Source organism: Electrophorus electricus, chromosome 5 (assembly GCF_013358815.1).
Source record: "Electrophorus electricus isolate fEleEle1 chromosome 5, fEleEle1.pri, whole genome shotgun sequence".
NCBI classification, from domain to species: domain Eukaryota; kingdom Metazoa; phylum Chordata; class Actinopteri; order Gymnotiformes; family Gymnotidae; genus Electrophorus; species Electrophorus electricus.
In genome coordinates this window covers 10,965,530-10,979,701 of record NC_049539.1, presented here as the reverse complement: position 1 = coordinate 10,979,701, position 14,172 = coordinate 10,965,530, and the positions used below count along the sequence as shown (strand labels likewise).

Below are 14,172 nucleotides of genomic sequence, written 5' to 3'. Positions count from 1 at the left end.
GATAGTAATTACTCCTGGGCTCGTATGAGTCTGTACGGTGCTATGTCACACGTTGTCTGGCATCCTTCGTCAAAGATTGCTGTCTATATCATTCAAAAAATGCCATCACTGGCTACTTATGGTGGTCCAGCTATATCTATAAATGAAAAACCAGGTAAACATTACAGCAATATATATCATGGTTATCTCAGTTTCATAAAGTTTTATCCCTAACAATAGATAATTAATCTTTCTTTTAAATGTTCATGAGTATCAACAGACTCACAGTGACCATAATTGCTTGTATGCCCCACAGACTCAAACGGCTGTTTGGTGATTCCTGCAAACATAGACATCGGCAATCAGGCAATGAGCTGGCAGCAGTCTTGTGAGTACTGCATAAGAAAAGGTAGTAACCTGATCAGTCCCAGCTCATCTGTGTACCAGAGTCTGATGGCCAAGATGCTGACCGATGTAAAAGCACAAGGGCAAGCCTGGATCGGTCTGCGTCGCAGCCTCATCACCATGGCGTGGTACTGGCAGAGTGAAGACGACTTCGGCTTTACCGACTGGGACAAGGACCAGCCGGATATACCCGAGAAGGGCATGTGTGCTTCCATGCTGATGACCCCGGGTAGCGACTACACCTGGAGCAGTGACCCCTGCTGCTCTACTAAGTTGCCTGTCTGTTACATGCCAGCGCAATATATGAGCATCATCAACCCATATGCATGAGAGAGTGAAGTGCAATCAGTGGCATATTACAGCTGCTTGCAGTTCTGTTCAATGTTATCATTTTTCCTGCTTGATAAAAATATATGCAGATGTCTTTTAGCATGCTGCATTAAGTTTGGTCTCTGCTTACCGGCTTCCCCCATATCCTACAAATATACACTCATCACCAACTTTATTAGAAACATTTATTTATTATAAGCACTCCACAGGTGCACAGGCCTGTCTGTTGTCATAAACAAGTTGTGTTAGATATCCTCTAGTTGCTGGCTAGATAGTTTAGACAGCAGACCAATCTTAGTTCGGCAGTATCACCGATGTGATATGCTCTTTCTGATATGCTCATAACTACAATGCCTTACTCATAACAACAAATGCCTACTACCATGCAGCTGCTACGTCAAGTTGACTGTGGTTTTGAAAACGTAATATCTGGTGAAGAGTGGTAAAAAATGTGGTTGATTGCATGCATGCAAATAGGTGGATTCCAGTTAAAGGAGCTAGTAAGTGTAGAACGTACGGGTTCTATTAAAGTGGGTTATGAATTGATATAGTCTATATCTGTATATCTGTTTCTAGGTCATACAAGGGTAGCAAAGAACACAAAGATTAAAGTACAGTTCAAGAGCATGAGTGTCTAATTATTTAAACAAATTTATATATTACCTATAAGTCTTATATTTAATTGTTAGGAATGTACTAGTGGCTTCTATTTCAACCCTGATGGAAGCATAGATATGTGTCAATGGAAATATAAATCTGCCTAACTTTCTTAGTATATCATTCATATATGAAATATGATGTATATTATCTGTATTGGGAAAGCAATTGAATCTTTAGTCTGTATAAACTTTGCATTGTTTGACAGTTTGTGTTGTAAAGTAGATAATCTGTTTCAGAGTTTCATAATGATTTTGTTATTACAAAGAAAACGAGAATCACAGACCCATCACTAGAACATATAACTAACATAAAACAAAAAATAAATATTGTGTTGGTTATGCAACAGGTCTGTAAGAATCAGAGTCATGAGCTGGGCAGTTGGACATATGTTTTCAGACAGACTGCCACCCAAAGAGGAAATGGGTCTATTTTTAACACTGGAAAATGGTACCTTTATTCATATTGCTTTAAAAGACAAACAGTAAAAAGGTTAGGTTTAAACAAGTAATTGCCTTTAAACTCCAGGGGTCAGTTGCTCAGACCCAGATTAATCTTAAACTTTGATGAGAAAAAATTGCCAAAGGTAAATTACCAATGGCACAGCAAGTATTACAAGACCAGAGGTAATCCCTCTCTGGGAAACTGATATTAGAAGTTTATGTAAGAAGTCTGACTTTTCTATATTTTCACAAGCTGTTTGTGTTTGTGTGTGTTTTGATTGGATCGTATCAGTGAGTCAGACACATGCTAAGTTCAGGGTTTGATACTCCCCTTAATCATCCAGGTTCCCAGGCCAAGGGCCAGAAGTACTTTAACACCTAACGCCAGCCCCAATATCAATGGTAAAGCTGTTAATCTGTGCTTCTTCATGGACCTCTCTTGGCTGGGGAGCAGAATATACACTGTAGCTTGGTCTTTTCCAAGGGGGTTTGAGGCTGTGCAGGTGTACTGGCCCCCTGGCTGGATGTCCAGCAGCTGGCTGGTGGTGTGGTGCTGACCAGCAGCCTCCTGAGAGAGGGGGGGTCTAGTGTCCGCATCGAGAATATCGTCTGGCCCCATCCACTGGATGTCAGGTAGAGGGGAGCCCTGAACCTGACACAGGGCTTTGAGACCAATGTCCGCACTGCCTACTACTGTCAAACTCAAAATCCGTGGCGGAGCTGTTCACAGAGGGAAAAAAATCAGTGCAAACAAAACAATGTGCACTGTGATAGCAAATGTCTTTCAGACATGAGGCCAGTGTCCTTCAGTACAGCACTATACACGACAACACTCCTGAATTAACTCAACCATGATGTGATTACTACCTAAACAGCTGAATCAAATACAGTGCATCACGAAAAACATAAAACTGTGCAGTACAGAACATAGCACAAGGATATAATAAATGCTGAGTGCACAGCCCTGGTATACCATACATAAAGCTACAATATGAATTTTCAAGCCTAAATAATTACCTTCCACCCTTAGCCGCGTCCCCATTTTGTTCTCGTAGCTGCCCTGCGGTTGCCCTGGCAGCTCCACACGACAGTAGTAGCGGCCGCTGTCCTCCAGGGTGGCGCTGTTGATGCGCAGCGACAGGTCATGTGCCCGGTGGTTGCCCTCCAGGCGGTAGCGCTGGTCTTGGTGTGGCCCTGGCTGGCAATGCTGGCTGCCATTGAGGCTAGAGCAACGGAAGAGTTCAGTGCCAGTGTGCCCATGACCCAGCCGCCACATCACATGCATGGAGGTGTGCTGGGTGCCATGAGGGTGGGTGAAGGAACAGGGAAGCACGGCAGGGTAGCCCTCAATGGCTCGCACCTCAGCAGGAACCTTCATAGACCAGCTGTCATCATGTGCTGCTGGACCTTCGCATGTAGAGCATGCTGGTCAAACGAATGCCTCATACAGCATTCATACAAGTATTCTTTTAAAGTATTCATTCATAGAAGTATTCTTTTAAAGTATTCATTCATACAAGTATTCTTTTAAAGTATTCATTCATAGAAGTATTCTTTTAAAGTATTCATTCATACAAGTATTCTTTTAAAGTATTCATTCATAGAAGTATTCTTTTAAAGCAGGGGTGGGAAACCTTGTGTGCATAGCATCGGTTACAACCGGTTCCACTATTTCACTACGAGTTATACTGTGTATGACTATGTATGTGACGAATAAACCAAACTTGAAACTCATCAGTTGTTTGAAGGCTCAGTCCAACTGATTAAACAAGAGTAATCACTTGCTTGGAATGAAAGTCTGCTGCCATACCAACCATTGGTGGATAAGGCTCCCCAACCCTGCTTTTGGGTTCAGCGAGTAGTAAAACTGCACAGCAGAACCTGGTTAATGTTTCCTCTCTCCATACACACTGACTACACCTCAGTTCTGGAACAATAAAATGCCAAACTGTACTTAACACTGCTGTGGCCCTCTAGGTCTGAATGAGCAACACTGCTTTACATTTACATTCACAGCATTTGACAGATGCCCTGCTCCAGACTGATTTAAAGAAGTGTAGTCTCTATTAAATACATATCCTCAAGTAAGCATACACAGATTAGTGTCAAGAATACTATTAGACTAAAGCCCTGGCTAGATTGGAAAAGAAGACAGTATTTTAAAAACAGTATTTTATATAAGTGCAAATTTTTAATCTCAAGTTTTCACTCCAGTCCTAACGCCTGCTATCCCTTTAAACAGGCTGATAGGAGATGGAACAGAATTAAAAACCTGATTGTCAGAGCAGACCCAGATCACTGATATATGGTAAGTGAGTGTTTTACCTGTGGAGTGGTGGAGAAGCAAGAACAGGGTGATCATGAGGGCCTGAGAATCCATGTCAGTCCTGTACTAGTCTGGCTTTGGCTGGGGGTGTGAATCCCCTGCAGACAGCCTCTGTCTCTGACTCACTGTCATTCAACACACACACACACACTCTGCCCACAGTGCCCCACCCATTGCTAACTTCTTCATCTCATTATTTAGTAAGAAAACTGTGGGTTCAAGGTTAAAAATATGAAAGCTGCAAGTGTCTTGCAATGTATGTCTTCGAATTGCTGTTCAATGTCCTCTTTTATTCCAGATCAGTGTAATGAAATAATGTTAACAGTCACCTAAGCATTGTCACAATTACTTTTGCCAGTCTTGTGATTAATTCTATTTCTATATACTTTATAACTCTAATAACTATAATAATAGTATGCTGTAACTGGGTGCATGAAGAAGCTGCATGTTGGGCTGACTGGGTTCTGTGAATGACAAGGGAGACTATTCTGTATTATTATGTACTGTCTGCATAGAATTATCAAATGGAGCCATTCTAGCAATAGACCTTAAATGTTCACAGACCGTAAATGTTTCATTTTGTCCACTAGGTGACAGTATAGTTCAATGTCTGTCTTACATCATAACAATAGTAATACTACTGCTATTACTGCTACTACTACTACTACTACTACTACTACTACTAATTATTATTATTATTATTATTATTATTATTATTATTATGGTCTGAAGGTGTTCAACAATCTGATCAGCAAGTCTTCTCTTACAAGTAATACAGTAGACAACTCCTGCAGTGATGGATTAAGAGGAATGGGTGATAATTGATCCTTTTGTGCCAGTTATTTTAGTGGCTGTTAATATATTTACTTGTAGCACATCTAGAGCAGTTACAGGCTATACTACCACAGCCAGTATTTAAATGATCATTTATCTCACTCTTGATGAGCATGTCTTTGATGTTTTTGTCTCATCTGTAGGAGATTAGTGGAGGATCCTTAAAAAGGGATGTGGTCTCTGCATCGTCCTGGAGGATTCTGAAGTGTATATATCAGTCACTGGTTTATTTGTAGGATTATAAATCAGCACCAAAGGAATTCTTGTAGTTTTAACAGCAGATTGTTTATACATCAGTGCAGTCACTTTCTGAACAGGTAAAACATGATCAAAGGTATCATCTATGACTTCCTCAGGAAACCTAAAGTTTTGAAGATATTCACACATTTCCATTCTTGTGAAGAATTTTACTGTAAATAGGAATGAGAGTCTGTAGATTTATAATAGATGGCGGTATGTAAACAAGAATTAGCAAACTTCAAACTTCACTGAAACCAAAAAGGCATGCTAGGAAGCGCTATACACCATGTAGTTGGGTGGATCTTGGACAATGAAGAAATGAACAGTTGGAGGACTGCATATGTGTGTGTGTGTGTGTGCGTGTGTGTGTGTGTGTGTGTGTGTGTAATTCATGCAAATTAAAGTGTAATGTGTGAACTGAACAAGACAGGCTGGAGGAAGCAATGATGCATTCAGTGTAGACCTGGACCAGCAGTGCTTGAAGCATATCAAATGTCTTGTGCTATTTCAGGAAATAAAGGTGCTGTGGGAGCCTCCTTCTTAATGCCTTCATCAGGACCGGCTGCCTAGTTATAATACCATAGCTACTGTCATTTTGACAAAAAATATTCAGATAGAATATGCTAAAAATATAAATAAAACAATATAACATTACTATTAACTCAATATCTACACGTTTTTAAATTACTATATATAGTTTCCCAGTTCAGCAAAGTTTAGAAGTTGCATACTATTATTTAAAAAATATTATTAAAAAAAAGAAATTAATGAATTTCTTCAAATGTAAAAAAACAAAACAAAATGTACTTAAAATGCCAGAAATAGATCTGTGGAAAAGTGATTCTTTTTTTTCTTTTTTTTTTGAAAAATGCATGAATACTCCCCTGCTCAATGCGTGGTTACGACCTTGACAGAATGTATAGAGTAGACTTGCCCTATAGATTTAAATAGTGTAATTGGTTCAACAGTTTCAGAGGAGCTTCTTTCGTCTGAAAATTTGCTTCAAAACAATTTAAGTGTATCTTGATTTTCCGGGAGACCACGCCGTTTCCTGTTTAGTGTTATCGTAGAAATGTTATTTACCCAATCACCATAACAACGAGCATGACTCTTAAAGCAAGATCAGTCGATAATGACTTTGACGTCCATAGAAAGCAAAATCGTTTCAAGACCAAGGGCCTGTCTTATGAACTGTGGCTAGGACTTACTTTTCTAACTAGCTTTAGTTTCATCTCGTCTTTGTACGGCGTTTTTTTGTAGGTTGCATCGCCCTGGTAATTTATGTTGCACGCATGTCAAACTCAGTATTAAGGATTGTAAACAGCTATTGGACCAATCCGTTGTCAGATAGACTACCAAACTTAATTTCCCCCGTTATAGAAAGTATAAACATTTTAATGAATTATAATTATAATCGGCAAAACTCCAAACCTAGTTTACAGAGTATGTAATTTTCCTACAGAATTCAGTATTATTTTTGCAGTATAATTGTGTTTGACAATAAGCTATTTACAGGAGACTCACTGTTCCATGTTTCACGCGATTGGCTACTTACCGAAAAGGTCAAGATTCATTCAGTCACATGTAATACCATTTATCGTATGCAGAAGCAGCTGTGTACAGTGAAATTCTTAGTTTGAACGTCTTCCCGGTTACTACGTTAAATAAGTATTAAACATAAACCCAAACCAAAGCGGCACTTGGGTTTATTATGTTTTGTAGCTGTAACTTCATAAAATTGCAGCTGCATCGAGAGATAGACCCCAATACGTACTATAGACTGAATGAATTTGGAGCCCCGCTGTCTAGCTACGTGCTAAGCGGAATATGGAGTCTTATATGTACGTCTTTAGGTTATTAAAGACCATCCTCGAAGTTGAGGAGTGACCGGTTGCAACAAATGGTATCCGTCGTTGGCTAAACTCATAAGCGCTAAGCATTTCTTTTGTGCTCATCGCTTGAGTTTATATCAGTAAACTCGACGTGAGGCTTGGGATAAAAGTTGGAAGCTTCTATAAATCGTAACCTGCACTGACCTTTACTAATACGAAGCTATAAAAGTTGCTACAGATGCTATCTTATACGTGACAAAACCATGGCTGTGGACATTTGTGACCATTCGTGTTTTTCCACGCCTTTCTATGACGCTCTGACTGACTCTGCTGTAGCCATTGATGTAGGCCAGCTAAGTTGCAGTGTTGCCGAAAAAGTGAACCCTCCCCCTAGCCTGTCACACCCGAATGTGAGATTTAGAGAACTGTAACGGAATTGTGCTCATTCGCGCAGCAAGCACATAGAAAGTTGTCATAAAAATAGTGCTTACGTTAAGTAACGAAATGTCTCATACAGTTGTAACAACCACGACCACGACCACAACAACGTCGACTTCGGACGGACGGTTCCTAAACATCGGTTACTTGCGTTCGTTTCCAGGATTGCTGAAATTCGGTCAAGTGGTAAGAAAATGTATCATTATTTCACTTGGCGTAAGACGCTGTGTAAATATGTATACATTTTGCTTATAACGTCCCGGTGGAAAGTGAACGTAAAATATGGTGAAATTATTAAATTGTGGTAAATTATGGCCTACGAAGTTGGACGAACCTTTTAAATTATTACACTTAAATTATAAAAAACTTTTACTTTTTGGGGTTTTGAGAGTAGCGATAACGATGTTCGGTTAAGATTCGCTTAATATTAAGGTATTATACAGTAGAATCTGTTAATTAGACAACTGCCCGTTTGGAAACAGCTGACAATTGGTAACTAACTGGTGAACTGCTAAAATTCACACCCACGAAACGCGCGCGAACTCTTATGCGTTGTATGATAACAGGTGTGGGGCGAGGCTACGACTGATCAACTACAGTGAGATTTAAAAGGCGGCTGTAGGCCTCTCTAGAGGGCTGTCTGCACCACAGGCTTCTGTCAAGACTGCCCTATAAGGGAATGCGGATGACCGTCCACTATACAGCAAATTGGATTTTTCAGTCTTATTCAAAACGGTTATTAGCATTCATTGGTGAAATCCAAGCAACATGGTCGAGAGAAAGTGTTCACCAGGGTGAAAAAACGTTTTGTGCTGTATGGCAGTATGGACATGAAAGGTTTAAGCACATCTTTAATCCGTGTAAGGCGTAAATCTAAACTTGCTCCTCCAACTTTAGGTAATAATGTCTGAGGTTATACTGGGATAGAAATGCAGATAAATTTAAAGAAGTATACGCAGAGGAAGTTATTTCACGCACAGGAAGTTCTCTGACCTGAGTTGATTGAATTCAGAGTAAATAATATATCATAGGAGATGTGATCCCTGGTGTGACTTGCACATTGATTATCATTTGTACACCAGCCTGTGATGAAATGGCAGCTTGTACTTCATGAGCTGGAGACTGACAAGGAGACACATTCACTCTGTCAATCCAGGGTATATGTCAGAGTGGTTTGTTATTCTATGTCAAAGGGATTACTCTGTGTCAAAGTGTCAAAAGTATATGGGAAAATTCAGAAATATCAAGAGATTTGTAAAGTGTCTTTCCAAACTAACAACAATTTGAAATAATTACTTCAGCAAGCATGTTTGTCTCTGTTCAAATGGAAGGAATATGACATCTGAAATCAAATTTTGACCTCCTTTTTTGCCTGCCTGCCTGCACATATTTGTGTGTGTGTGTGTGTGTGTGTTTGTACGTGAATAGATAGCCCTCCTGATTGCCTTCTTGTGCGTGCACTATTCGTCATGGACAGACTACTCTGCCTACCAATACTTTGAGGTCGTCACACTATGGTTTCTCATCGTTTTCCTCATCTTCCTCCTCATGTATGTGCTCAGGCTGCAGGCCAAGATTCCTTGCATTAACTGGACCCTGACGGTGAGTAATTTGCGAGAAGTTTTTGTCTGACTAGCTGGTTAAGATTTATATATTATGAATCTTAACCAGATTATAATATTAATATATTATTCATATATTATAATATTAAGGTATTATACTGTAGAGTGCCTTGTTAATTAGACAACAGTTGCACGTTTGGAAACAGCCAACAGTTGACAAAAGTCTAACTGGTAAGCTACTAAAATTCATATCCACAATGCATGTGCAGACTAGTCATTGAAAGGTTTCCTGGACCCTAGACACTATAGGGTCTCCTGGATCCTGGAATCAGCCCCCAAATGGAGCACTATTCGAAAAACACTCTGCCTTTATTTGCCATTTAAATACAAATGGCAGATCCTCCAAATGATTAGATTACATTTACATGACATTTTCTCTGCTCTAGACCTCTGCATTAGGGCATGTGTTGTCTCTTCTCTGAACTGTATTGTCTTGAGTGCAGTGCGTCTGTCTTACCTTGGCAGGAGTTCCTGCACTATGCCATCGGCACCATCCTGGTCCTGATTGCCTCCATAGTAGCAGCCGTGAAGAGCTATGGCATCTCTGGACTCGTGGCTGGATCGGTGAGTAATCCAGACAGCCATTGTTTGTTCCCTGTGCCCGTCCCTGCGGCTGGGAATGGAAGAAAGGAAAGCCAGCAGGAATCATTCATATCACATCACTGTTCAGAGGAAGGAAGTGCCAGTGCAGAGACAGTCCTATCTGTGCAGCTGCTACTTTCATATGCTGCTGTTGCTGTAGTAACCATTGCTGTTGGGGGACTCTTTTAAGAATCAATGTGATATGCTGACTTGTTTATCACTTTTTTAGGTTTTTGGCTTTATTGCAACGTTTCTTCTTGCAATCAGCATTTGGACATCTTACAAGGTCACATGTGGATCGCAGCCAACTAGTGAGTACGATTCAGTATTTGAGTTATCCAAGTCTTAGCAAGCCACTTTTCAGCCGCATCAGAAATAAGCTTTTGGAGGAACCTAGATCTTAACAATTAAACCCAATTACTGTGGTTTTGGTTTTGTTCTGTTAATCCCTCTGCTGTTGTTTTGCAGGCGCGGCTGTGTGATGCAACCCAACCTGCATTCATGAAAATGTTATGGTTGCACTTTTTAGCTGTTCAAGGTGTCTCAGAAATATGGCAAGTATTGATATTTCTGACCCTCTCCTCAGGGCTGCAGTATATTTGATTTGTATTATTACTTCTTAAAATCCCAGTAGGGAACTGCTAAATTGGTGCTACACCAAAGATTTGTTCTGTTTCCTAACAGATCACACCATCCTCTTTATTACAAACTCCTAACATGGTTGCTATTTTCCAACAGGTCTGAATGATTTTTTTTTTTTCTGCTCCTGACCCCACGTGTGGGGTGCATTTGTAAGATCTTTGTTTATGTAAACATAATCTTGTATTTAGTGGCCTCTTGTTGGTCACTTTATTAGGTGCCGCTGTCTTATAGGTAAATTTTGTACGGCTTTAGACTGTATCTTTTGGCATTCACAGTTAGTTTCTGGCACACAAGACGGTAGTGGATATTATTTGGCTGGTGGACCATTTTCACAACAGCATTAACATTGACTTAGCCACAGTACTGCTGGGGTTTAGACATGTCAATGTCACTGCTGCGGTGAGAGTCCCTACCACCCAAAAATATCCAGCCAACAGCTGGTCAGAAACTAACCAATAATGTCTCCAATTAAAAGTTGGAGGATGGCTAGCAGAAACCTGGGCTATAGATAATTATATATAGATATAAAAAAAAAGGATGGTACATTAAAAGGATGGTACATTGGGGCTGGAGTCTAAGATCCAGAAGTAATGGCTCACGCCTTGAAATGTCATATACTGCAGCTTTAAGGAAGGGTAGGTAGAGATGGGGCCCCAGCTTTGGTTTGCAAAATGTACCTTATTTTATGAAAATGCATGGGGCCATTTATACAAAGAAATGTTTACATTTTTTATCAGAGAATACAAGATAGGTTAAATTCAGAGCCTGCAAGCTTAAGCTCTTGCATTTGAATTCAGGATTCATTGACAGTGCTATGATTATTCTAGTTTTTTTTTATTCTTAGTTTCACTTTTGGAGTGCAGTCATTCTCTCTCTCTCTCTCTCTCTCTCTCTCTCTCTCTCTCTCTCTCTCTCTCTCTCTCTCTCTCTCTATCTTTTTTTTTTTTTTTTTTACAAACAGTTCTGTATTCTGGTGTGTTATACTGCGCAATTAACTTCGTCAGAATTTTGTCACTGAAGTCAGTCACAGTCTGGTCATTGCTGTGTTTACTATATGCTATATGATAAATCTACTGCATCTGATGTCTGTATATTTAAATAAAAATTATCGGATATCCACTTCCCCTCAGTTGCTCTACAGAAACCTAAAGGCCACAAATACAGATTAGAAATATGTTATATTTCAATAATAAAAAAAATAAAAATAATAATACATTATTATTATCATCATTATTATTATTAAGAAGAAGAAGAGTAATTACTCTATTAATATACAGCGTTTGTATATAGCATTAAGATAGCATATGCTCTCTTTCACACTAGGGATAAATATTACAGGCACTATTAGTTACTTTTCAAAGGCTAAATATTGCTGAGGTGTAAATATAGAGGAACGTATTCCTCTCCTGGTTAGACACAACTGTTCCTGTCAGGCATGTTGTTGGGTGGGGCTTTACAGGAACAGATAAATACCAAGCCAAAGTCCATGGAAAAAAATGGTGGAAGGAAACATGTCTGTTAAAGGAATACTGTGCACAACATTACAAATTTTACAGCATAGTTAATGAGATGGTCAACATTTTAACAATGAGATCACTCTGACTGGACCCCAATACTTTTCAGTCCATTTATGGTTACAGTGTCTGCACCCCCCCCCCCCCCCCCCCCAAAAAAAAACCCCTCAAATTCAACTAAGGTCTGATTTGATTTGATTATAGCTTTTGCAAAATTCAAACTATAAGAACAAAATATTTTTGTTAAAAGCTGAGATTGTACATCATATATCTGGTTTCCTTTACTTTTCAGCAAAATTAAAAACTGGAAATTATAACTGGAATCTCAATTTCATTGGTGTCTTTCGGTGCAGGTTGTGAGAGTGACGGGACAGAAGAGAGGAAGGCTGGCAGAAATAAGGTGTGGCTAGAGCTGACCTTAAGTGGAAAAGTGGAAAAAAACCTCTCTTGTAACTAATATGGAAGCACGGCTCATGTATGAGTGAACCCCTCCCTGGGCCGTGTGTATTTCGTTTACTGAGGTCTGTGCTGTGCGATTACCCACAGAAATGATGGGCTGCAAGATGGCCACCAAATCATCTGTGATGAAACTTAGTTTCATTATCTCCTATTAGAGTAAAAAACCTAAAAAAACATTTAATCTTGATCATCTCAGTTATTAGGCTATATCCCTATAAGCATGTTTATTTTTATTACTGTGGAGTTTGAAGTAAACAGGAAATGCATGAAGTGGTCTGGTTGTAGTCTAAAAACAGATAGATCGTATACTGGCACAGTTTCCTGAAGATAATCATTACTTGTGATATTTCATTGATAACATGAAATTGGAATCCTTTTGGTCTACTTACAATGTACTGTACAGGTGAACGATTTTTAATGCTCTAGCTGTAGTATTTAACATAGTTAAATACGTATGAATGTTAAATATTATAGAATAGCGTAGAAATACATAGACCAGTGATAAATACATGCAGTGGAAATCCTTTTTTTTAAATCCTAGGCTCCAACTATATTTCATGCGCCCTCTTGTGGCTGAATTCCAAATTGCACTTTTAAATTTTTTTTTACATTTTCAGCATTTGGCAGACACTAATCCAGAGCGATTTCAATGGAGTTTGTATGGTCCCTGGGAATCAAATTCACGTTGCTAGCACCTTGCTCTATCAGATGAGCCACAGTTCACGTGGACTAATTAATATTGATATAATTTATATGCATTATGCACATTCGCATGTATTCCTAGTCAATTTCATAGTGTTGGTAATAGAAAAAGATTAAATACAGTATTCTTTTTAGACGGACAAACATCGAGACTGCACAACGTGTGGAATAACTACTCGCCAATAGATGGCAGCAAAATCTCAGTTCAAAATGTCTAGTCCAAAATGGCCTTGCACTCGATGGCATTGCACTTTTTCAGATAGAGAGATGCCGGAGAACTGAAGAAACGTTATTCCAGTACTTCTGCTTATTTATAAGGTCTTAAAATTTTGATGACTATGCGTCTTGAACTCTGTCAATCACCCCAAGCTTGATTTGCTCAATGTTCTGCAATGAAGGCACCCATAGGAGCAGTCCCCATGGATGAATGAGCTGATCACTCGAACAACAGCCTCTTGTCAGTTCATCCACAGGTGAGCAGTATGTGCAGTAGTTACCCTCCTCACAGTATGTACTGTACATTCAGTATAGCTCATTAATCACATTTACTTAAGTGCCCCTTGAAGGGAGACGGGAGAGATCAGGGTTCCATGCTTAAGGAGATAAATACATTTGCATGTTTAACAAAATCTCTATCTTCAAATTAAAAGATGCTGGCACAAATATTTAATCTCGCTTTTCTTGCTAATCCCACTTATCTGTTTTATACAATATCCTGAGAGTCATCGATTTTGTGGGCAACAATGGCTAGATTATGAAGGAGCCACACTGCCCACTTCAGGTATGAACGCAGAATGCAGGCGTACTACTGCCTCTTAAGGTGTAATTTATCTTACACTACAAGACACAGCTATGCAGTCTAAAGTACACAACGATCAAACCAATATGAACATTTTAACTGAATAGTTTGTCGAAATTGACGCACACGAATTAATACGCCTTGGTTTCCTAGAAGCAGAGTAAGGTAAACTACCCCCACCGCTGAAGGTCGTTATAACTGTAGTCTCTGATCCCCGGCGAAGAGTGAAACTGCTAAAAAGTAATGCACAATTGGCCACGCGCCTAATTTTACTGCATGCTCAAACATTTTGAATTTAAGAAGTGGAAACCTGAAATGAGTTAAACGTTCACAAGTTCTGTTTCTGTGCATTTGTTTGGCCGTTCCGT

At 39.4% G+C, this 14,172-nt stretch overlaps 3 protein-coding genes across 4 annotated transcripts; 2 read left to right on the top strand and 1 right to left on the bottom strand.

The window, feature by feature from the left end:
- Positions 1–46: 46 nt before the first annotated feature.
- Positions 47–1,305, top strand: LOC113574459 (C-type lectin galactose-binding isoform). Its single transcript, XM_027005406.2, has 2 exons — positions 47–154; positions 296–1,305. Exons 1-2 carry the CDS (start codon positions 100–102, stop codon positions 712–714), a joined length of 474 nt encoding a protein of 157 aa, XP_026861207.2. The 5' UTR covers positions 47–99; the 3' UTR covers positions 715–1,305.
- Positions 1,306–1,819: 514 nt separating this feature from the next.
- si:dkey-11p23.7 (V-set and Ig domain-containing protein) lies at positions 1,820–4,307 on the bottom strand. The gene is made up of 3 exons (XM_027005403.2): positions 4,140–4,307; positions 2,832–3,221; positions 1,820–2,534 (listed from the first exon to the last, which is right to left on the bottom strand). Exons 1-3 carry the CDS (start codon positions 4,192–4,194, stop codon positions 2,128–2,130), a joined length of 852 nt encoding a protein of 283 aa, XP_026861204.2. The 5' UTR covers positions 4,195–4,307; the 3' UTR covers positions 1,820–2,127.
- A 3,115-nt stretch (positions 4,308–7,422) lies between these two features.
- Positions 7,423–13,759, top strand: cmtm7 (CKLF-like MARVEL transmembrane domain containing 7). Of its 2 annotated transcripts, XR_004776118.1 has the most exons (6): positions 7,423–7,670; positions 8,913–9,086; positions 9,572–9,670; positions 9,918–9,999; positions 10,157–10,242; positions 12,198–13,759. XR_004776118.1 is itself a non-coding variant. In XM_027005409.2 (5 exons), exons 1-5 carry the CDS (start codon positions 7,551–7,553, stop codon positions 10,168–10,170), a joined length of 489 nt encoding a protein of 162 aa, XP_026861210.1. In that variant the 5' UTR covers positions 7,423–7,550; the 3' UTR covers positions 10,171–11,459. The 2 variants fall into 2 exon arrangements, 1 of the variants encoding a protein (XP_026861210.1); XM_027005409.2 differs by lacking the exon at positions 12,198–13,759 and having other exon boundaries at positions 10,157–11,459.
- The last annotated feature ends 413 nt before the right edge of the window (positions 13,760–14,172 follow it).